General features: G+C 38.1%; 1 protein-coding gene across 6 annotated transcripts in view; it reads left to right on the top strand.

Moving 5' to 3' along the window:
* The window catches only part of nalcn (sodium leak channel, non-selective), a 168985-nt gene that overhangs the window by 46396 nt on the left and 96971 nt on the right, over positions 1-25618 (top strand). For all 6 annotated transcript variants that reach the window (XM_088604641.1, XM_088604616.1, XM_088604649.1 and 3 more), the window contains 3 exons: positions 1515-1657; positions 2332-2436; positions 15396-15482. In XM_088604641.1, the coding sequence (XP_088460767.1) occupies positions 1515-1657; positions 2332-2436; positions 15396-15482 (335 nt within the window). The remainder of the gene's footprint in view (positions 1-1514; positions 1658-2331; positions 2437-15395; positions 15483-25618) is intronic.

The following is a 25618-nucleotide window of genomic DNA, read 5'->3' as shown; positions in this document are numbered from 1 at the left end:
CATTCACATTATTTACATTGCTCTACACTTTCTGGAAAAGAATGTTCGATTGCCCCTCGGAAGTAGATGGTTGATGATTGAAGAATGGCAGTTTAAAATTAAGAGGATTGTGGGAGGCAAGCAGCTTAGTTGGAACCTGAGGGACAGTTATGACAATTGTGCCATGCACAGTATTAGACAATGACAATTGGACGATAAATGTATCACAGTTGGGAGAGAAATAAGGGCTGATTGGCTGAGTGTCTCTGAGACCAGCTTGCTAAGCTTGAGATGAGCTGCTGTTTATTCTAAAATGTATCATACTTAAACATCTGTAGGGCTTTCCGTGACTATTTCAAAACCATAATTAATTTACTTTTTCATTGACCTACAGGACTGCACCATCCATGAGACTGCTGTCAGGACCCATGAACAAAATAGAGTTCAGTGTATCATAACACATCCTCCTAATTGCCAAGCAATAATGTTGAACTTGGAAGAAGTGTTGAATATCTCTTTCCTTTTAAATATTTTAAAGTTTTGTTCAACAAAAGAAGATGTTAAACAACAAATCAAAACATTTGTAGTTTATAATGTACAGTAGATTTATAATAATGCTGCAGTGCCCTGGCAGAATTAAATGAGTTTCCTTTTCTATATATACTTACATAGAGAATAAATTTGGGCTGGTGGTGCAAGTGTGGTATCACTTGCTTGTTAAATGTGCTATGTGGGATTGAAATAGGAAAGACTGTGGTTCAGTATTACCACATACAGTATTTGACAAATGAGGTAGTTTTGGGGACATGGGGGAGGGCAAATCTGATGATACAGACATGAACCCACACAACATTTTACTAATGTGAATATCTGAAAATGGTGTCTTTACTGCCTATTTGTTTTAATTCCTGCTTTAAAGTCTGTTCTGTGTATTTCTAGAATTACGGGGAACCAAGATTTGCTTACCTACAGTATATTACATAACCTATTGTACTTGTACTTGTACTTATTTTCCTTATTTAGGTTTGCTTTTCTATTTACTGTACCATTAATTAAGTTATTGACTATTGTATAAGGAATACAGAATTACACAAATATTCTGTGCAATTGACAATAACAGTACAGTTATTGATAACTGGAAGTTGGATTTCAAGTCTATAAAATGAATGATGCATCTGTAAATAAATGCCTATCCTGTAGGTTAGATTAACTGAAAAAGCACTTACTTGTAAAAGCACCTGAAGGTTTTAAACTTACAAGCAATTTTTTTACACTGCAAACAGCATTTGCTGTACTGGGTTAATGCAAAAAAAAAATCCTAGCCAATCTACAGTAAAAAAAATAACATTGAAAATTCACGAGGACAGAATGAGAGATGATCAAGTTCAATTTCCAGGAGCAAACAAATTAAAAAGCAGCATGGCTTGGTACCTGTACTGAAAAGCATGCCATGTTAAGTCTTCTATTTTGTTTTTTAAACAGCAGGAAGGATGGCAAATGTTTAATCCTACATGTGTTCTTTTATGTCTATAAAGGTACCAGTATATTTACAGTTTATGAAGCAGCTTCCCAAGAGGGCTGGGTGTTCCTCATGTACAGAGCGATTGACAGCTTTCCTCGCTGGCGCTCCTACTTCTATTTCATCACTCTTATCTTCTTCCTCGCTTGGCTGGTTAAGGTAGAGTGAATTTTCTTTGGGATGAACTAGTGATGAAAAAAAAGTTAATGTGTTTCCAGTGTCTCTTCAGGTTCCAGCTTATGTGAGACTATAAACCTGCCAATACTTGATGTCTTGGCTAACAGCGCAGTTTTGAAGTTTGTGCCAGGCAGATATACTGTAGTTTGTTCCTTGTTATTTACATCTGCACAGTTTGTTTGTGTAGAACAAAAACACTCCAAAATAGAACAAGAAAGTGTGTTCTCGGATTCTTATTGTTTTTCATATCTTAGCATTTTTCAACCAGACTGACAAGTACCAAAAAAGAACCTTCTGGAGATTTCGCCAACAAAGCCTTTTCAAGAGTATCTTAACCGTAGGTTTATATAACCTAAAAGTTCCAGAATTTTAACATGCTGCAGATAAAAGCCCTGTGCAGTCGCACATTCAAGGAAAGGAGTTTCAACCATTGTGCGTCATAGTCTTATTAATGCAATTTTCTATTGTTCTGACATAAAACACAATAAAATGCCAAGCACATGATATAGAAATGGGAGTTTTACATCAGTAATCATTTTTCTTTTCTATTTATGGTAATGGTTTGCTGTGATGTAACCATGTAAAGTTATGCAAACAGGGTATCACAGAGCTTTTGTGATATTGTGCTTATTACTACTTTCCTCTGCTTTCCTCAGAATGTGTTCATTGCAGTTATAATTGAGACCTTTGCTGAAATCAGGGTACAGTTCCAGCAGATGTGGGGGTCCAGGAGCAGTACCACTTCAACAGCTACTACTCAGGTACAGTTCATGACAACTGATGACACACTATGTAAGCTTTTTATTTAGAATCACCCAACTATGTTTGTGATGCATGCACAATTTGGTTTTTCAACTGGTTTTACAACCAGGATTTGCACACAGGGGAAAATTAAACACTTCATGGGCAATGCAGGTCAGTGCGGGGAGTCCAGCGGTGAATAGAGGTGAGGCGCATCCCTCACCAACAGTACAGCAAGCCCGCAAGTGCCTGGAGGTCACAGGGGCCGCTGTGTTTCTGAGAGCAGAGGAAGGCTTGGCTGACTAATCCTACCCATCTGCTGGCAGCGCTCAGCCAGTTAGGAATCCCTGTCGTAGTCAGCTAGAGATGTGACCCAGGCTCCCACATGGCCTGGATCATACTGTAGAAATCAGCCTGTGGTCAAGTGAAACCCTTAACGGGCTGAACCATTGGGAAGCCTAGGTTTTTGTTTTAAGATCACAAATACAGTAGGTATTTCTTTAGAAGTTAGCATGCATACAGTACATTGAAATTGAAAATGATGCATTTTAAGACATTGCAAAGCAGTAGCAATACCGGTCCTCAAGGTACCCTTGTGCCTTCTGGTTTTCATTCTGTGGTCTCAGTCATTTAAGACCATTTAAAGATTAAAGAACCATTAATTGTGTCATTTGATTAATTTGAACTATTTTCTGCTCTCAAAACCTAGTCTCAGAAACAATCCCATGTTAGAGATGCTTCCCTGTAACATTCTACACAGCTCTTACTGTTGACCAGTTAGTGATAAGCAGACACTGGTAGACATAATACCGCAACACCCACTGATTAATTTAGAGAGCTGAAACCCAGCATTTGGGGCACGTTTATAATTTTGTTACTCTATTTGTGGTTCAATTTAAGGGCAAACTAACAAGGCTCACTTAGAATGAAAACCAGAAGAAAAGCAAATAATTCAGGCCCAAGGCTGGGAAACACAGATCTAAAATACAGATTTATAGAAGTGTTTTTATAAAAATAAATGTTTATTTATGATCATAGTTAATATAACAATCTTGGAATTCCCACATGCTCATTATCAGAGTGCCTGACTAATATGGTTCTTTAAAAATGTGCCACCATGGGTCATCATATTTTTCTCAATAATGGCACTGTTCATCAAGTGTTATTAATCCTTTGACCTTGCCTGGTGTGTTGCAAAGTTTGCTTTCCAGAAACATAGAGCATCAATGGCAGTCCGTTGATTCTTTTTGGCTGTGTTGAAGTTGAAATCACTGTCCTTTCACAGTGAATGCTACTGGAGTATAGCCTCAACTTAAATTAACTTTGGCCGATTGTCAGGAAGCCATCCTAGACTGTGTCTGGATGAGGGTGCAGCAAATGGCTTCTAGCAGATGGCAGAGAGTGAATCACAGCAGAGCACTGAAGGATGACTGTTGAAGAGCAAGTGACAGAAACAAGGGACGACTGTGCCAGACAGTGAGTGATGTGGCAATGGTCCCTCTAACTTCAAGGTATATTCCCCTGTGCTGGAAACTATTTAGAACAGACCTGACTCTCAAACAGAAACAGAAAAGAAAAACATCATTGTAAAATGGCAAGTCTTCTCGGCTAAAATTAATGGCTTTATCTACTGGCAAAAAGCACATATAGTTTGTATAAGCTTTTATACTTCATAGAGAAATATTGTATTGTTTTTACGCCATACCACCCACCAAGATGGCAGGGGCGGGCCAGGAGCTGTTCCGGACACAGGGGCAAAAGCGTCACAGTCCACGGATAGTAGCCGGTCCCCAGAAGCTACTGCGCTTCACTGAACCAAGTGCAGGCAGGGTAACCAGGGACAGAGCAGGGCTGGTTGGTCTTTATCTGGAGCAGGGCAGATAAGGGCACATAACCTCGTCGTGGTCCATCAGACGGAGCACCAGGTATCGGGCTGAGCAGAGAGCTCGTGATCTTCAGAGACTTGGCCAAGCGCGCACTGTCAGGGTGGACTGGGGAGGTGTGTCAGGGACCACTGAGGTCTGGGTCTGTTCTCCCAGGGGCAGGACAGAACAAAGGTCTACCAGGAAGGCTGGCAGGATGAAGGAGAGTGCAGTGGACTGGAGAGCAGGACTGTCAGGACACAGGCCTGGAGGAGGGGGAGGACCATCAGAGCTGGCAGCTATGCTGAGCTCCCAGGTGCAGCAGGCTGGAGTGATGGAGGAGAGCACAGGAAAGGACAGGTTCCCCACTTGGAGTCTGGGTGGGTCAGGATACAGGCAGGAGACGGGCCAAATCCAGGCAGGCAGGGAACCAGGAGTGAACAGAAAATGCGGGGAAGGTACTGAGAGCTCCTCCAGGAAACCTCTGGCTGGCAGTCCGAAGGTTCAGGGCAGGACAGGAACTAATACACAATGCCAGATTGCTGTGGAGAAGCCAAACAGGACTTAAATAACCCACAGTACCTGATGCAGGCTGATTTCCTATTGCATTCAGGTGCTATGAGTATATTGTCTCCTCAGCAACCGGTGCAGGGAGGCAGAGGGGAAGAGACGTGGCCCACGGGCACACGCCCCCCAGCTTTACAGCAGAGCCAATGTAACAATTGTAGCTCAGCCTTTTACATTTTGGCTTTATTGGCCATTGTTGTTCAGCTGTTTTACAAGGATGCCTGGGATAATAAAAGAAGTGAGTGAGGAACAAACATATTTAAAAAATAGATCAGATAATGTATTACATTTATTGGCGAAAGAGCATAATAGCTGTCTTGTCTGCATGAGTTCAATGTTTGGAGCACATAGCTCTGAGTTAGCAATGCCGGGAAACACTTCAGTTTACATGTATTTCAATGAAGTTAAATATTCAAATAGCTGTATAAAATGGTATTCCACAGTTCCAGTCCTGAAGGGTGGTCATCCATATGGTCTCTAGGACTTTGAAAAGCAGCTTTCACATTGTCAAATAAGCAGGTTACATTGGCCCAGTTTAACCTGAAGATCAGAAGAATGATCCTGAAGTTACATATTGGAAGCATTGAAGTACTTCTAATACTTCTTTTAGGCCGGGACCGAATTTTGGACATACAGTATAGTATAGCTGTATGTCCAAAACATACAGTATGTCATATACTGTACTGTTGAAAACGTCCCAAAAAGGTGTTACAGATGTTCTTCTGTAGTACAGTATGTCCTTTTCATTAGAACAATACAATCCTACGATATCTTAGGATATGCTAAAGGTAGGAACTTGTGTTTAATGAGTTGAAATTTTGGATTGAATATTCAAATAAGACCCCAGTCTACTCAAAGGGCATTAAAAGGCACAGACTCAGTGTGGATTAGTAAACACTTTGTCCTCGACTTACATTTCTGCGTCTCTCGATGAAGTCACAGGAGAAAAAAAAAATTGCAGTTTAACTAGAGTATATTTTTTCATGGTTAAGCTTTCTTTTTTTGCTACTCTACAAGAAGGCATACATTTTTATCCTCAATATTGACTTTAATGGTTCACCTATAAAATAGACACCATTTCAATTCAAAACTGCACTTCATAAAGCTCTCAGCCATTGGATTCAAAAACTGGAAAGTATGCAAATCCTTGGTGTGTCACTGATTGGCTCGGCTCCTGGCAATGCTAAATTGGACCTGTGGCGGTGATTAGGTTGAGGAACTGTGGCTGTTCAGTGACATCTGTGTCTGTCTTTCAGTTAATATTAACCTCCATTTTTTAAATGTAAACAGTGGCAATTGGCCTAACATGTAGGATTTAGGGCCATTTTGGAGGCTCGACTGCAAGCAATGAATAAAGATTTATGCCACATTAATGGAAAAAATGCTACTTTTTGGCAAAGTACTCTTAAGATTCAAATAATATACAGTTCATACAGTAATAATGAGAAATATTTGTAGGTTTCTACCACTTCACTGGCATAATTCTAAAATTATTTTGCATGAACTGTTGTTCATAGTTTTAAAATAGCTAAAACGTAGTATATAAAACCAGTGAAAACCTCATTCTGTAAAAATACAACTGAAATGCATTCAACCACTTGCCCATCTGACCTTTCATTGCATTAAATGGATTCCTTATCTGTAATAGGATTGTGCTGATAGTCTATATTCTTTAAGATATTCCTGTGTTTCAATTCAGAGAACAAAAGCTTTGGCAGATGAAAGCCAAATGGCCAAAACAGAATGTGTTTTTTTTTTAAAGAATGAGTTATTAATTTGCTTAGACACTATTTCAGTTTCTGCATTTGAAAATATTCCACTCTTAATAATAATGATCACAAAGATAAATACAATTACAATATGGCTACTTACGAAATGTATTAAGTATTAAACAGAATCAGTGTGATGAAATTTAAGAGCACAAGATAAGTGAATTCCTGATGTTCAAATTATTTTATTTTCAGGCATTGATGTGCATACACTGTATTTAATTTAAGGAATAATAAACTGAATTTAAAAGTAAAAGCACAAGATCGCCTTATTACATGATTGGTTGTTTGGACATTTACTGCTACTATTGTGTTTTACACTGTAATTAGGTACTTTGTTCTATACAGTTTGTCATCTTAAACAATTATTTCACTGTTATTCTAATATCCCTTGAAAGTATAGTGGATTGCCTGTCAAGATATTTCAAATAAGCTGTTTACATATTTTAAAATGACAACCACAGATGTTCATATTATGCATACTTTACCGTTAATTTCACATTGCTGTGCTTATGCTCAATCATAAATTCAGTGTATGTTGAAGAGATTTATTTTGAATTTTTGGTAGTAAAACATTAAGCTAATGTAAGGTTATTTTTCACTTTGCCTGTAGTTCTTCAACATTGCATTTAACTTAAAAGTAGAAATTACAAAACATGTTTGGGAATAAATATCATGTTTGCATTGTTTTTCATGGCTGAAGGTACTGTATAATAAATTGTGAAGTACCAGAGTGTACCAATTTAGTCATAAACCATAGGTGGAGCTATTTTTTTTAAAATAGTATATTTGAACGAAACAATACTGAACAGTAAGAGCTGTTCAGTATAATTTTTTTTAAAAAAGATTCGGGGAACTGAAATCTATGTGTCCAAAGGCTTTCCAAAATTGCAAAATAATCAATGCTGTTCCAAGCAGACATTTTATGCAGGGGTCTCTCTGTCCCCGAGAGTTCCAGCCTTCTCCACTGAAGGTAAAGGTAGTGTGAGGAGGTCATACAGCCATTTCGATGCATCTCTGCTGCTAACAAGTGTTCATGAGCGAACCGGTGGGGACTGGCCAGCTGTTTCTGCAATTTGTCCCAGTACTTCTGGTCCCTGCTCCTTAGGACATGCTGGTCTAGGGCAAGCACACGAAGAAGGGCCTGTTGGGGCTGCACCAGGACTGGGGACTGGGTAAACAATGCTTCCAGGTCCCAGTAGGCATCTTTGCGCTTCTCGTACTAGTCAAAAGTAGCTGCTCTGTCAGTGAGACAGCAGAAGGACACAGCTCCAGGAACTTGGTATTCTAGTGGAAAAGACTGAGCTTCAATCCTGTAACTTTGCTTTTGCTGTGAAACAGTCACCTGTACCAGCAGGTTGTCTAGGTAGTGGATACATGAATTGAGCACCCATTACATCTGTCTCAATGGTACATAGACAAAAAGGTCAAATCTTAAACAACCAGAGGCCCGTCCTTAGTGAGAAAGCTACTGTATTTTGTGGTGATTTTTAGGTGCCAGCTTCACTTATCCATTCCCCAGGCCTACTGAACTGAACAAGCATTCAGACTCAAATCAAAGTGTTGGATCATGTGTTGAAACTCCTATCTACAGCCAGTGCTATACTATTCCTATAATACTAATACGTAATCCCCCAGTATCCAGAGAGTTTATTAAAATCGACACAGCAGAGGTACTTAGGCAGTTTAAGAGAATAATGTAAGGAAATGCTCAGGTCCAGGTAATGTGTGTGGAAGAGTTAATGTCTTGCAGATTAGTTTTGCAATATTTTTAGTTTGTTTTTTAAGATGTCCTTAAATTTGCAAATCACCCCCTCACCATGGAAGACATCTAGTATTATTCCCAACCAGAAAAATGCCAGGCCAAGTAAGCTTAACAGCTATACAGTAGGCAAGTTGCTCTCACATCTCTCCAAATTAGGGTCTGGAGAGAATAGTGAAGCAACACATCACAAAGAGCACAAATAACCTTATTGACTGTCTGCAGTTTACATACAGAGAAAGTAGGTAAGTAGAAAACAAAATACTCACATTGTTAAATCTGATCTCTCGGCATCTTGACCAAGTAAAGACATTATTAAGGATCTTAATTATTCATTTTTCACCTGCTTTTAATGCAATATAACCACCGTTTCTTGCACAGAAACTGTGAAAGAATGTCAATTTAAACAGCAACATGATAAGATGGGTCCTAGACTTCTTAACAAACAAATCGTAGCAGGTCAAATTGGTCACAGTATCTGACATTCGCTCACCATGGGGCTCCTTCTAGCCCCCCCACCATATGTTTTGTACACTAATGATTGTAAGAGCAAACACACAGATAGATGTCTCACTAAGTTTGCTGATGACACATCCCTGGTCAGCATATTAAACAACTCAGAAAATGGGCCTATTCTAAATATTATGAAAACAGTCATTGATTTTAGGAAAAATGAAACACCACTCCAACCTGCTGCAATAAAACATCAGGCTGTAGAAATTGTCAATGACTACAAGTACATGGGACTGGTGATAGACAAGAATCTGAGATGAGAAAATGTTGTGATACCAATTATAACAAAGACTCCTTTTCATTTAGTAAACTCTGTTATTTTAAGGTACTGTAGATAGAACTATTTTTATGCTTTTCTACCAGTCATTTACTGAAAGTGTATTAATATACAGTCTCACTTGTTGATTTTGCATCATCTTAACCTATAATTGTAGGAGGTTAGGAAAAGTTGTGAAATTGAATAGCAAAATAATTGGGGCACATCAAATTAACTTAAATATTCTCTACAAATAGAGTTATTAAGAAGGTCAAGAGCATTATGGAGTGTGTGTCTCACACCCTCCATTGTGAGTTTACACTAATTCCATCTGGGAGATGCCTCTGTGTCCCCAGGTGAAAAATAACAGACTCGGGAAATCTTTCATCCCTGTTGCAATGTCGCTCTCTTATCTTCAGTAACACTGCTATTCCTTCTTCACTGTTCTTCAAAAACTCAGTTTGTCTTCCTTGTTGTACTGTTGTATTGGACAGTGCCGTAAAACAAATTTCCCCTGGAAGAGAATTAAGCTTAAGTTAAATTGACACTAGCTTAGTACAGGCGCAGTCCTCAGCCCACTCCACTTACATATGGAACATGAAACTCCAATTTTCAAGCTTCTCCTTGCTATTGGAGGAGCCCTTCTTGCTGCACCCCGCCGATTTGAATACTGATTCAAAATGCTGATAGGTGGATGTCAATAGGTCAAACACATCTTCCTTCACACGGTCAGCATTGAAACTGCTAGAGTCCATATCCATAACTGCAGGGGAGGTGTCAGCACAGATACTGTACTCCATCACTGCCAACACCACCCCTGCTACTCCCCCTTGTACAGTACCTCTCTCTTCTGAAGCAAAGGGCACATGGCTTCCCCTGTCTTTAGCTTGATGCTCTTGACCTCGACTGGATCCCTGCTCATTGCAGAACATTAATCCCTAAGACACAGGGGGTGCTGGGTGGAGTCCAGCCGGTTCTTATAGGAGAGTTAGGCAGCCCATCCAGCTGTGCAACCCCAATGATACGTGTCCCCACAGATTGAACCTTCTGTTGCAAAAGCACTATATCTCGGGTGTTTGCTAGATCAAAGCACCCTATCCCCTTCTCTGGCTGCCCACTGGAGTTTCCAGTCTCCCTTTTCTTCTTTGGCCTTTTCTGCTGTATTCCCAGCAGCCTGGGCCCATTATAGTCTTTACTATGGCGCTTGGCCTCTCTTCACTATCTTCTTTCTCAGTCCCATCTGTTTCCCTGGCCTTGTGCAATGCATTTGTAGAAGTAAAAAAGTAGAGTCATAGAAAACTGCTTCAATTTTCACTTTTTTTTTTCAATTTCACTGTTTGCATTTAAAGAATCAGAAGGCAATACCTGATGGTGTCTGACCCTTGGTGACGCAGACATGGCAACATGCAGGACAGACACTTCTTAGCATTCACTGAGCTGAGTTGGGGTGGCGATACTTAATAAGAAAAATCAATATGAAATATCCTCTTTTTCCAAGCTCACTTATTCTCTTCCACATCCTTTGGCATTACCTGAGGATTTCATTGTGCTGAAACCTGTGCTGGATCTGATGACATCTTTGTGTTATACCCAGAACTTCTTCATCTGGAGCTTCTGTCTTCTGCTGCTACAGTGTCTGGTGCTCCAGCTTGCTGAAAACACTCTCCTTCCCCAGTTTTCCCAAAGCAGCATTCACTCTGATTTGAGCTCCTTGTGATTTTACTTCCATAGCTTCAAAGCTGGCATGTTTGTCAACAACATCTGCTGCTTTCCAGTACTAGGTTGTTCTTTCCCACATTTCTGGCTAATCTGGCTGTTGTTTTCTTTCAATCAAATAACGACACTGTAATGAACTATATTTAACCTTTATATAGGATTAGAACTATTTTTTGACTGTAAACTGTAAATCAGATGAAAGCAACTCTAAACACTAAGTGCTAGAAAGAAAAAAGGGGGGTGATCCTTCATCCCCAAACAGGGGAGCACGCAATTTATCTTTAACTTCAGATGAAAACTAGACAAAGGCAAGATGACCCATCTGTAAAAAGAAATGGGGTGTTTTTTCAGATAGTCATTGGTTCCTCTCCAACTCCAAAGTTCCATTTTACACCAGAGCATCTGGGATGTAACTGTTCCACGTTCATGGATTCCAAGCCCCACACCCCTCTGTCAAAACAGGTGAATGTTGTTGAGCCCAAGATTGTTTTTCTCCAAAGAGCTCAAGTTGATGGAGTTGTTTTGCTGTGTACAGTGATGTGACCTTGAAAATGTATTTCCTCTCTGTATCTATTAAATTTTATAACAATCGCACTGAGCTGCCCACCTCTTCTATTAAAAAAGTAATTAAAGCTTTACGTAAAGTTGTCAGTTATTTGGTGTGAAACAAAAGGGCTTATGTTTCTAGCTTTGATCTCATTGAAATAAAGATTTAAGGCAATCCAGAGGGATTGCACTGCTACATTGTTGGCAAGACTTCCAAGATACTCTTCTGTGCAGTAATATTGTTATATTGAATTAATTTGATGTGTCTTCCTAAGACGCTTAGTGAATGAATGACATCGTGGTGATTAGAAGACAATGGAGGAAGACGTTGCTTTTAAGTTTTATGTTTTATCTTGTATTTTTACATTTATGCATTTTTAAGTAAACCTTCCATTGCGTCAGTACCTAAAAGGCAATGCAATCTAAATGGTAACATGATAGTGGAGATTTACCATTCATTTTTTAATCATAATATAGATTTAGTTGATGAGCATTTCCCTTATCGGAGAGGTAAAATATAATAATTGAAATACTAACAAAGGGGCAAATATCCCAATAATAGTGATAGGGAAACACTAAGGTCACATAATTTCTTGGAATGTAGATGAGGCAACAAATATGATGGAAAAATTAAATAATAATACGTTTTGTTGAGATTTTATAGCAGTTTCTAAAAGGCACTTATTATTTAATTTGTTTTGTTATTTTTATGAGTACCTTTTGTTTAAAATACTTTAGTAAAACTTGATTTATATCTCAATACAATATCGTTGTATTCCCAATTGTCTTCTTTTTTATTTCTTTGCGGTAACATAGAAGCAATTTGGTGGTATTTGTAGAGAAAAATTAAGATGATCAAGAATGCAATGCTCAATGCCTGGATGTATGCTAATGCACAATGAAAATGCAACACTGTAAGATTCATATCCATAGCTGATTAGGCACATAATATTAGTTGTGTTGTGATTAGTAAGCACATATGGTTTTTCATTGTTTGAGTAATATAGTTCTGTGTGATTGCAAAATGCTCAACTCATATGTGATCTTATGAAACCACCAGGTGTTGAAATATTAGGAATATACTGTAGCGAACAGTTCTTTCCGGACCCTATGCGGACGACACAATCCGAAGAAGTTGGGGAAACACTAGGGAAATGTCATGCAGGAATACGGGGCGTGTCCAAGGTGCGCTGGTGCACGGGGGAGGCATGGCCGAGGCGAACAATCCAAAAGAGTAGTCCTTAGATAATATCCAAAACACAAGGGTAAGTCCAAAACCAGGAGATCCATCAGAACGCGGAATTAAAACACGAAGGCTGGGTCGGAACCGGCAGACAGGGAACGGGAACGGGAACCGAGATTAAAACCTTAACGGGACCAGGCGCTTCCAGGTCCCGGACTCGCACGATACGGAAATCAGATGCAGAGCCCAGATGAGCGTCAGCGCCTGGCTTTTAAGGTGGGCTGGGAATAGGAAACAGGTGCACAGAATAAAGTCTCAAGTGAAAGGGCTGGAGCACCCTTAAGGAGGAGGGACTATAACCGTGACATATACGAGTTGAGTGTAAATGGTATGTTAAGTTAGTTGATTCAGAATATGTATTCTGTAAATAGCCATTCAATTGCATACTCTAAATAACCATTCAAATAGTGTTTTGATTAATTGTAAACAGTTAACATGCCATGCTCGAGTACTAAAGATTACCCAGTTAATATCAGTATGATAGAAGGAGCAATGAGCATACTTGTCTTGGAAGACTTTAGGTTACCAAGAAAAACCCAGGAATGTCACATTCATATAATCCTTGTGCATGATCCTTGATTGTTTTTGACTAAAATGTGTACAGCACAAGAAACTCAACAAAGAAATAAGTAACATCTTTCTGTTAATAAGACTGAATTGGTTGCATCTTCAGAAAAACAGTGATTTGCCATAATAATGTTTTGCATTCTTGGGATTCCTTGTTCAGGAAAAAATAAACATGCTGATGGCTGAGAGATAAAATCACTTTCTTAAATACAGTAGCTAAAGATTATAGGAGATGGCAGACTGAGGAGGGAAAGTGTTTTATTGATCAATGATAGACTCAATGGGGAAAGAAAGTGTGTGAAGACGTTGTGGTAAGCATTATGGTGGTTGTTGTGTTCAAGCTAACCAGTAGAATAATGGAATATAGATCATTTGGGATGGAATCTCCTTTAGCCCAGCAGGACACTGCAACATCACACAGGGCAAGGATTACCATGAGACAACTTTAGGTAAACTGTTTCATAATCTTGTCAAGGCCATCTTTTTCTCCTGAACTGAGTCCAGTAATACAAAGCGCTGGTAAGACTAACTGGTTGGTTTTGTCAACAGAAGACAACCATAACTAGGCAACCATTGCCAGCACCATTGCTGGGACTATGAGCCAAGGTTGCCAGGACAATTTAATGGTAAAGGGGGTCATACCTGTTGCTTAATTTGTAATATTCTCATTTTGTCATTCATCATGTACTGTAAATAAAAATATTCCTTGATCTGTATTTTTGTTCATATATTCAGTAATTTGATTTCTTTAAAATGTTCAATTGAACCCACTAGAGATGAGTATATTATTTATTTTGTGCATCAATATACAGATGCTTCCCAAAATTAATATGTACACATACAGTATGGTGTATTTATTTTAATTCTTCCTGCATCTGACAGTTTTTACAGGTTATGGGTTCATGGCCACTTCTGTGTCTGAAGCCTTTAAACATTTTATCTCTCTTGCCACACATTGAGGTTAGAGAGGTTAGCTTGCTTAGTCAAGTGCCAGATTTCTGTCCACTTGGCTAACCTCATTCCATTTGCCTTTCTGGCAGAAGCCACCCATCTGCCAGGAATAACTCTTGAGAGTTTTTGATCACGAAACAGGTGAATAGTTACTTGCTGAAATGTGAAGTCATTTTTCTTTCATCAATTTGTGGTCATTGTCACTGTTAAATCTCAACTTCTAAGGCTGGAAAATCAGCATCAGCAATTTTCTAACCAAGAGGGAAATGTTTAATTGTTGTGTATCATAAAATAGAAGAAGAGGAAATGTGAATAGAAGGAACATACTGTATTTCCCTGTAAATATTCAATTAAATTCAATTCAGTTTATTTTTAAATAGCGCCTTTCACAACAAGCTTGCCCCAATATACTTGCTGAGGTATGGCAGTATAGAAATCATTCATGTGACTGAATTTAAACTTTATAGCAAAAATGCTATGGTCATTTGTACATCATAAGTATAGTATCTTAATATTTGGAGATAAACATTTTGTGTTAAAACATAAATTACCATATATAATGTCTAAAACTTTAAAATCTCCTATTGTGTTACGTTCTCCTATCTTAATTTAAATTACATTTCTGTTTAATATGGGATAAAATGCATCATTATACTGAATATGTGTTACATTACATCACTTCTGAGGGACCTCTGCCATCTTGTCATGACAGTCACTGTCCACTGTAAACGTAGCTACAAAAGTGTAGCTTTTAAATAAAATCAGATACAATAGTCCAAAAACAATCAATTAGCTACTATCAAACAATGTAGATGGGCTGATAATCTCCTTGAACCTTTCTTCTGAATAAATATTACTGTGTTTGTACAGACATGAAACAGCCTAGAAAAGACTAAGTTTGGTAAGCATGCAGTAAAGAAAAACTTCTATCTTTAACAAAGAATTACAGTTCATTTATTTAAACATTTCTGACAAAGGTCTGGTTGATGCCATAGTAAGACCAATACTATTAAGACTCCTACTGTAATTGTACAGTATGTGATTTACGTATTTCAGTATATAAGCAATTGGTGTGAATCAGTGAGTCTAAGATCTTAGAATAAAAACACCCTGCAAATTTTGATGGACATGTGGTGGAAAAAGTCGCATCTGTCACTTGTGGTCTAACAAGGTTTTTGCTTAAACTTGTTCTTCTTTCTGCTCCCCCATGCCATCTCTTGGATGTAGATGTTTCATGAAGACGCTGCAGGAGGATGGCAGTTGGTTGCTGTTGATGTGAATAAACCGCATGGCAGAGCTCCAGCTTGCTTACAGGTATGATATGTCTGGGTTAATCAAGCTGGCATTTCCAAAAGGGATGATAAAGTTAATGCTGTTGGATATTATTAGAGAAAATGTTGTCTTGTGAAATACTAGATTTGTCAGCTGGAGTTTCAGAAATGTATCTTGAATGACAAATCCTTAAAACATAGGACATTAACTCTCTTGTCTCCTGTAACACCAGTGCACCATCCTCTCTGTTATAATAATAATAATAATTGCTTACACTTATATAGCGCTTTTCTGGACACTCCACTCAAAGCGCTTTACAGGTAATGGGGACTCCCCTCCACCACCACCAATGTGCAGCATCCACCTGGATGATGCGACGGCAGCCATAGTGCGCCAGAACGCTCACCACACATCATCGATCAGTGGGGAGGAGAGCAGAGTAATGAAGCCAATTCATAGAGGGGGATTGTTAGGAGGCCATGATTGATAAAGGCCAATGGGAAATTTGGCCAGGACGCCAGGGTAACACCCCTACTCTTTTCGAGAAACGCCCTGGGATTTTTAATGACTACAGAGAGTCAGGACCTCGGTTTTACGTCTCATCCGAAGGACGGAATGTTTGTCTTCCTTGCTGTGGAATTGTTGAATTAAACGGTGCCTTAAAACAAATTACCCTCGGGGGATAATGAACTTTGTTGTTTCACAAGACTAAATGAAACAAGTCATATTTTCATGGATTTGATTCTGTAAGTAACATCACCCACAATTTCCTAAAATATTTAGTCCTGTCTTATGTTTTCTTAGATGTTATAGTATACTGTACTGTATCTCACCCATGTTTTAGGTGAGGCACTTGAGAAAAACAAAACATGGAAACTATAAATAAGCATATTTTTACCAAATATTTCAATTTTTTCATATTTAATATTTCAAATGTAGCGTTAGGTCATGTGCTGTAATGCTTTGAGTCTTTATCATTTCTGATACAGTTCTGCTTTTTCAATTATATGATTCTCAATTCGTGTGACTGTCACCATGAAAAAACAAAACTAGTTTGGTTATTTAAAGAAAAATGCTATGGCCTTTAAATTATTCTCTCTGGATAAGTAATTCCTTAAAATGAAGGCTCGGTTAATAAAATTAAATTACATCTTAAAAGGATGAACAGTTCAGAACAAGCTCTTAACAGAAACCATTGGCTTGAACATCAAAGCTAGTATGAGAACACGATCTTATCATTTTTATAAGTTTTTTTAAAATAAAAAATAAGATTGGCCTCAGAAGTTATTTTAAATGAAGTTGTGTGCTTACAGTGTATGTTCTAAGATTATGTGACAATATGTGTTATGCTATTCCTTGGATTTAAAGTGACAATAATTTATGTCTGCATTCTCAAGGAAACAGACAGCTTTTGACAATTACGTGGGATTTGAAGAATGAATGATTGCTGTTATTTTTATTGTTTTTTTGAACAATTTCTTAATAATATGTTTGTTACAAGAGCAGTCCAAATATAGAACTACTGTATTGTAATCAGAAGGTATTTTTTTATTTTCATGAGATTAAACTTGGATGCTCAATATAGTGAGGTGATTCTAAAAGTATACATTTGATAGCATCAGCAAAAGTAGCTGTGGACATTCCCTGTGAACTACTTAAAAATGTGATTATTTTCAAATACTTTATCTCGTCTGTAAGTCCCACTTGTTTGTTTTTTTCTCTGTGGCAATTGACAAAATAAGCAGATTCATGTGAAGTCACAGTTCATATGTGATAGTAAAGGTAAATACAAAGATATGATTTCTGATCTTGATCTGCCAACGGTATAACAATGCATTACGTCTTTGAAGTCTGATATTGTATGGCATCTCTGCCAGCAGGTGGTTTTGAGATGATGCTATTATAAAGGGAAGCTCTGTTCTATACATTTGAAAATGGAGTGATGACAAGGAGTGAATCCTTGTGGTGATCATTACAAAACTTTGATTACAGTGACTTTCCACAGAAATGTGGTGTGGACTAAACGGAAAAAAAACCACACGACACAAAAATTTTAGATAACAAAAAGAAATACTTTTCTTAGGATTTTTTGCAGTTAATCTTTTTTGCATTCTGAATCTTTGAGAAGGAATTACTGTACAATCTTGATTGCCTCTGTCATTTCTGTTGATAGCTTAGGTTACAGTACCGAATGAAATAATAGAAATAAGTAAGTAATCGAAAATAAATATACTCAATTAGTATATTCTCCTGGTTAGAGTCTGCAAATGTAGTATGCCCTATCACTAAAATCTGCATTTTGCACGTAAGATTTCTTACTTACTGTAACTTAAATGCCGTATTTAATCTGGGTGATGAATGAGTTTAGTACTGTAAATACGCTATACGTTTTGCCAAATGTTTCAACAGCTAGAGCATTTAAATATTAAACAGAAAGAGGTATAGCTCTCTGTTAAGTAATGCCTTCACTGCCTATTTTAAGAAGAGCTACAGTGCCTTACAGAAGTATTCACCTCCTGCCAATAATATCAGACATACAGTAGGTATTGTGCTGTATACCAGGATGAAGAGTATCTCTGTCACAGTGATCTTCCAGCCAAATTAAATATGTTCATGTAAGATTTGAGATAAATATCTTAAAATGTTTATTTTATGAAAAGTATTTTTAAATGTATTTCTTTACCTCAACCACTGGATGAAGCCATTTAGGAAATGAATGGAGGGACTTACTGTATTTCTTGCCACTCACCCATACAGGCCAGCTTTGTGTAAGGATTAGAATAATTTCAATGTTCAGTATGAATAGTGATGCCCATCTCAGACATAGAACTTTGCAAATCTTGCAAAGTCACTTTTGACTTCACAGTAGCATTCCTACTGTCACGCCCCACACTCTTACTCGGAAACGCCGTTCTGTCCCTGTCACATTCCACACTCTCCCTCGCAAACGACGTTACATTCCCGGAACCTCTGCTTCACAATCTCATCCCTGATTGAACCCATCACATTCTCACATGCATCAGATTCCTCAAATCCACACTCCCTAACCAATCATCCAATCACACCCCTTTCCTTTCAGTATTTAAACCCCCTTCGCACACCTTCCCATGCTCACTATTGAGAAGCCTTTCATAGTATTCTCCAGTGTGTGGTTCCAAACCTTTCAACTGATCTCCCGTTACGAATCTTCTGCTTCCGCCTCTTGACCTCACCTTCTGGATTTTGTCTTTTGGATTGTTTTTGGATGTCTCTCTTTACCGGACCCTCTGCCTCCCTTATCGACCCAGCCTTTGGATTTTGTCTTTTGGATTGTCCCTTTGCTACTCTGCGTCCTGTGGGATTCCGGTCACGCATAAGGATCCTCCTATTCCACGTATAGGTTCCGTGACACCTACTAGTTTTCGGTTTGTCCGGCTGTTCGGTTTAGAAGGGCTGCCTGCTGGGTACTGTATGACACATATTCCACTTCTTAACAAGAACTTCACTGTACTGAAAAGGGATAAATATGCTTCTGCTTTTCTGCCACTACAGCACTGAATTGTTTTGAAAGCTCCTTGGTCTTGATGGTTAATTTGTAATATCACTATGCATGTCCTGTCTTGAAATTCAATATCCATCTGAGGTAACGTACAGAAATGGGATGCATTTACTCTTTAAATGAAACCCATTAGATTACACACGGAGACCAATACACTAATTCTGTCACTTTTCAAACTATTACTTTGCACAGGAATCTATTTAGAGTTGCTATAGGAAAGGGATTGAATACCTATGCCGTTGTTTAATTTAATTAAAAATCTAACAGGTTTACATACAGTATTATCAGCATTTTTAAGCTTTTTGGTTTGGAGTACATTGTGTAGATTCTAAATAAGGTAGTATAAAAATTGTTGTGACTGTAAGCTGAGGCTTTACAAGAGACTGAAAATAAAGTTAAATTTAACATTAAAGTGGAAAAGTTTTTAATATACTATCTGGAGGAAATGAAATGTTGAAATCTTGCAAAGGAAAATAAAACCTGATCTCGCACTCAGAAGTAAAATGTATAATGCTGTTATCAAGCACTGAAGAGAAAGAATGAAAAGTTTTCTATTGCAAAACTTTTAACTACAATATAAACCAAACTCCATAACTTCTTGGATTCTGTTTGTAATTTAGGAAATCATTGTATCAGAAATCTATTTGAACATATTGCATTTTATTCATGATAACACCATGTCCTATGTGAAAGCTACCTGTACAGTATGTGGAAGCTTCATTCAAGGTGTTTATCAAAGACCTGAAATGTGATTCAGTTCTCATACATCACTGTCAAAAGAGTATCCTTTTGATCAAACTGAATCCACTACGGTAATTAATTTGGAAAGTGAGTGACAGAGTATGTTCATCTCTTGCTGAGAACCCAATAGAACCTCTCACAATACTCATCTTCACAATACTAATCTTCCTCCTTCTTGCCTGACAAAGTTTTACACAAGAGAAAATCTGACAGAATGAAGAGACAGTAGTAGTGAAATGGACATGACTTCACTGAGACTTGTTGAAAAACAATTCTTGTGGAATAGGGAAGGCTATTTCTCCATCTTAAGTGAGAGTAATTGCTGTAATGGCTTTTTAACAGGGCTGAAACAGACAATACTACAATGGGTCCACTCAATATTATCTGTGGTTTCATATCATGTAAATAAGATAAAGCAATTTTCCACTGCACCATCACATTACTATACACGTTGTTTCACTTAGCGTGCTGAAATATAAAGAAAAACACTCCTACAGCAATTACGAATATCTTGCAATTTTAAAATGGATTAAACTTCAGAATGTAGCACATATACAGTATACTGTATTCTTGATTTTTATCATCCCTGTGTAATAAAATGCTAAATACTGTATACTTGAAAGTTGTTTTTAATTTGAGAAGCAAGGCTTTTATGAAGCAATTGTAAATCCAAAGGACTTTTTTCTCCTCACAATGAGCTTTATCGTTCTTGGAGTTTTTTCATGCCTTCATAAATGCACACTAAGTACCCTGCTATTGTAATAATACAATGGAACAAGTAATAGGTTTATTCCATGCTGAAAAAGAAGAAAGAAAACACAACGTTTCAGCCGTGGAGCCTTCTTCAGGTGTGAGAGAGACAAGGCAGTAGGCAAAGGTATTGTAGCGAGAGAATAAAGCCTGGGAGAGAGGAGGAGTGAGAGGTGGGAGCAGGGGACAGAAAGAGAGGCCAATCAAGAGGTGTGAAGTCAGAATAGGTGTAGAGAGGTGTGAAATGAAACTTCCAATGAATGGGGAAAATTTAGAAGAAGAGTAGTCTGTTGTTAAGAGAAGGGGGAAGGTGTGATCCTAGCTGCAGGATAATTTTGGTTTTGGTAGTCTTTCTGATGTATGAGTTCGGAAAACCGTCTTTGAGAACACAGACAGAGAGATTAGAGTGGTCGTGGCCGTCAGAGGTGAAATGAGAAACAATGGGCTTGGAGAGATCTTTAATCTTCACAGCCCTGACATGTTCTCTGAAGCGGTCTCCGAGTCTCCTTCCTGTTTCTCCAATGTAGATGGCTGGGCATTTACTGCAAGAGATACAGTAACTAAGGTTGCTGGAGGTACAAGATGCCATCTGGGTGATCCGGAATTGTCCTTGGGCCTTGAGTGAGTGTGGTGTTAGTTGTGTACTTTTAGGTGATACAGCGAGCTCTGTTGCAAGGGAAAGTGCCTGGTGTAGATGGTTGCTGAGGGCGGTCAAGGGAGCTGTGAACAAGAAGGTTGCGCAGATTAGGTGATCGTCGATATGAGATAAAAGTTGTCGTTAATAGTCCTGGGGATAGAAAGTGTGTTAGGGTGGTAGGGAAGCACCAAAGGAATGCGGTTGTTACGGCGGGAGTTCCTGATTGGGTTAATGGTCTAAGGGGTGTTTTTGGCTCGGGCAAGGGCCCTGTCAATAACATTGCTGGGGTACCCTCTGTTGATGAAAAAGGAATACATTTTGAGGGCTTGGTTCTCGAAGACGATGTCGTTGCTATATAATCGTCGTAGCCGAAGGAACTGTGAAATAGGGAGAGAGTTTTTAGTGTGTTTGGGGTGAAATGAGCTGTACAGGAGATAGCTGTGTGAATCCGTGGGTTTGTAATAAACCGAAGTGGAGAGTAGTTGGCAGGAGAGTAGTTGGGGGTAGTTGATGGAGAAGTTGATCTCTAGAAACGGAAGAGTAGTGGAAGATATGTTAACTGTATATTTGAGGGACGGGTGGAAGTTGGTGAAATGGTGAAGGAAGCACTCAAGCTGATTGTTGGAGCATGTGGCGGCACCGACGCAGTCATCAATATATCTTTTGTAGAGGTCAGTGTAGGAAGCGAAGAAGCATTCTTCTAACCAGCTGACAAAAATATTGGCATAGCTGGGTCCCATTCTGGTGCCCATGGCAACTCCACTCACCTGTTGGTAAATAAGATTATTGAAAAAGAATGCGTTCAGTGTGAGGACCAATTCTGCAAGGCATACCAGGGTGTGGGTGGGTGGATCAAGCAGTATGCGTTTGTCCAGCGTGTGCTCGAGGGCTGTAAGGCCGTCATTATGGGGAATGACGGTGTAAAGAGATGTGATGTCCGTGGTAAAAATGTATCATTCGGTGCCCTGAAATTGGAAATCATTAAAAAGTTGGAGCACGTGGTTGGTGTCTTTGATGTTTGAGGGAAGACCTTCAACCAGCGGTCTCATGAGGCTGTCGAGAAAGGCTGAGATGTAAGTAGTTGGGCAGTTACATGCTGATACGATGGGGCGTCCAGGGGTGTCCGGTTTGTGGATTTTGGGGAGGAAGTAAAATTGAGATACCTGCGGATGTTCAATGATGAGCCGGTTCGCCTCCTGGGGGAGCTCATTACTGCTGATAAGAAGGATAATGGTGTCTAGAGGCTTCAAAGATATATAGATCCTTACGCCACACCACAACAGCACCTCCTTTGTCCGCTGGTTTGATGACGATATCATCCCTGTTGCAGAGAGACTGGAGATTAGGAAATTTGGACAGCTCCTTGCACTTTTTCTTTCAAGCATCATAAAATTTCATAAAGCCAAAGGTTTTGTACAGTAAGTGTAAAGATCTTTTTTTTGTCTCATGCAGTTACCTGTGTTGTTTTTCAGAATTCAGAGAATGCTTTATTGATAGTCTGGCTCCAACTTTCTTTCTTCTGTAATGCTTTGCAATCAGGTACTGCAGTTAATAATCACATGCAGTGTCACTGTGGAGTACCGTAATTCTTCAAAATGGTGATGCAGCCTGATTGGCTTTGCTTGATAGAGAGCAGAAGATTAACACGAATAAACAGGCTATTGCCAGACCCTTCTACGTTTAGAAAAAAAATCAACCATACAGTAATTGCCTAACTTTTGAAGTGCTCCAGTACAAGTCTCAGATGGATTTCATAGGAAATTTCTGATATTGCTAACTTGGAATTAAAGTTGGTAAAACAAAAAAGAAAAAAAATGTTTAATCTCAGTATAGTTTAGATGATGGACCACTGTGATGTGATTGTTTAAAAAATTACTTGAAAATTTCTGCGTGATCTTATTTCCTTTTTTTATTTGTAGATTACCCTTCACAACACCCCACAGTGTAAACCATAAGCACATTTGACTGATTTAATTTAGGAATTCACCATGAAGTGCTGCTTGTGATTCGGTCCGTTTGTTTACCTCTGCTGAAACACTGCCCTTAAATCTATATCACTGTTATTTGGATTCCCGAGGCAAAACATTTAAACAAACTTAATTCTCATCTGTCAGGTTTTTGACCTTTTGGAGAGATGTTATGGGCAAGAATTGTAATGTAGAAACAGGTTAAGACTCTTGTTTCCATCTGCCTCCAGGAAATACCTGATTAAATTTTAAACTAGTGTTGTTGTACAGGTCCTGGAAAAAGTTCCCTGTGTTACAGTAGGTTTGGGGGTTGCGTAATTATATTCATAAACACTGGACTGCAGATGGCAGGTTGTTTCTGTTTAATTTGCCAGCTATGACCTTTGTAATGACCAAAGTATTTACAAATTTGATAGATTCAGGTTGACCCAAGTCATACAGGGTGTACATGTTAGCAAGCTGTTGTGTTTTTCCAATGTTTAGAGGAATCCACAAGAGTTTGCTTTTACAGTAGTAGTTATAGTAGTAATAGTAATATAGTAATAGCATACTATAGCATACTGTATCTTTGAATTTGAATAGCACTAATGTGGCTTTACTGAGGGCAGTCTATAAATAAAAAAAAGAAACAAAACACAATATTTGTATATTCTAATTAGTAACGTTGCCAGGTTATGCTTTGGAACCCCCATGATCCTGTATGGCTAAGCATATTAGAAAATGTGTGGATGGATAATCACCAAAAATTGATTAAGTTGTAATGATACAGCATAAAATAATTAAACCCATGTTTTAATTGCTTTCAACTACTGTACATGTCTTGTTTGTATTTTGCTTGGATGTACATTTTATTAATTTTCTGAACCACATTTTATGGTACATTTTATGAACCGCTCTTACAGTGGTTCCCCATCCTTTTGGAAGAGATGGGAGATTGTAACCCTCTGTCTCAAGTTGTTTTCATACATTCCAGGGACTTAATTATCTTGTATTCATAGTCCCTGCAAATGTAAAAGTACAAATTGCAAATACAAAATTTGAATGTTTTAAAGAATCGTACTATGAGCTGCCTACAGCTACAGCTACTACAGCTGCCTTTTGTCTGTCAATTTGGGGTCTTATATACTGTGTTTTTTAAACTGTAGATATGAAGAAGATGATAGATTAATAGATTAATAAGACTAAATGTTCACCTGTTTATTCTAGAAGCAAACAGTATAAAAGACTTCCCTTCTTCATTACTCATTTTTTACCAACAAGCACCAAATAAAAGATTTGTAAGTGGTAAATAAGGCTAGTAATAAGCTAGTTATTACATTTAATTATTAAATGTAATATTAAATTAAATGCTCATTAGATTTTAATAAAATATTTACATTTCCCACATTCTCAAGTGAAAAGTTCAGCTAAGAGCTTGGCTGCTTGTAATTTATGTATCATGTAGTAATTAAGTAGCTACTGTATATTAATTGGAGAATATATTGATAAAGTATGTTTTCAAAATGTTGTTAATTAGCTCTTCCTTTCAATTTCAGTAGAGATTACTATAACACACAAGGAAGACTGCATTTCTGCTCAGGGTTTTAGGAGCTTGTTCGTCACTAATGAAGAATTTTACAGCTCCTATTCTGAGGTATAGACTATACATGAGCAAAGATCTTGTTATAAGGTTAAAGGTCAAAATTAATGACTTCTGTTGCCCCTGTTCTAAAGAAATTACTCTATTTGCATTATTAAAGAATTTATTAGGGGATCATACCAAAAATAATTTTACAGCTTCTATTCTTATGTTAAACGCAATTAGACTCTATAACTGAGGTTAGCATTTGGAAAAATCAATATACAATGAAGAAATAGTCTTTAAAGTTACAGCAATACATTTGTAGATGTTGCTGTGCCTACTAAAATGATACAGTGGCTACAAAATTAAATGAATGCTTAAGATGTGCATTATGTTTATTAACTTCACAAAAATACCCTTCGAATTTGAGGAAGCATTTTTTAAAAATGAATTTAATAAATAAAATATCACACTTAGAAATAGTTTTGGAAATCTTTGCTTGCAGGTTAGGCAGTAGCAATTGCTTAAACTAATGTGTTGCTTTTTGTCACAATTTTAAAATAGATACCTCTTATAAGATCACTTCCTACAACAGAGCCTGTATTACTGTCTGTCTGCATCCAGCATAAATAATGATAGTTTAATGCCTTTGCATTTTAGCCTTGTGAAGTGTTTAATTTAATTAAATGTTCTGTTTCACTGCACCAGCAGGCCAATTGAATAGGAACATAAGCAGAGGAGGTTACAAACAAGAAGAGGCCATTGAGTTTTTCAGCCCATTTGGTAATTAGTAGTTAATTGATCCAAGGATCTCATCCAGTCATTTCTTGAAAGAAGCCAGGGTATCATCTTCAGCTGCATTGCTGTGAAACTTGTTCCATACTCCCATAACCTTTTGTGTAAAGAAGTCCCTCCTGTAATTCATTGTGAATACACTTTTACCCAATTTCAAATAGTGTCAAACTGAATCCCACTGGGATGACA

This window comes from Lepisosteus platostomus, chromosome 2, assembly GCF_059453375.1.
Source record: "Lepisosteus platostomus isolate fLepPlt1 chromosome 2, fLepPlt1.hap1, whole genome shotgun sequence".
In the NCBI taxonomy this organism is placed as follows: domain Eukaryota; kingdom Metazoa; phylum Chordata; class Actinopteri; order Semionotiformes; family Lepisosteidae; genus Lepisosteus; species Lepisosteus platostomus.
This window is presented reverse-complemented; position numbering and strand designations above follow the sequence as displayed.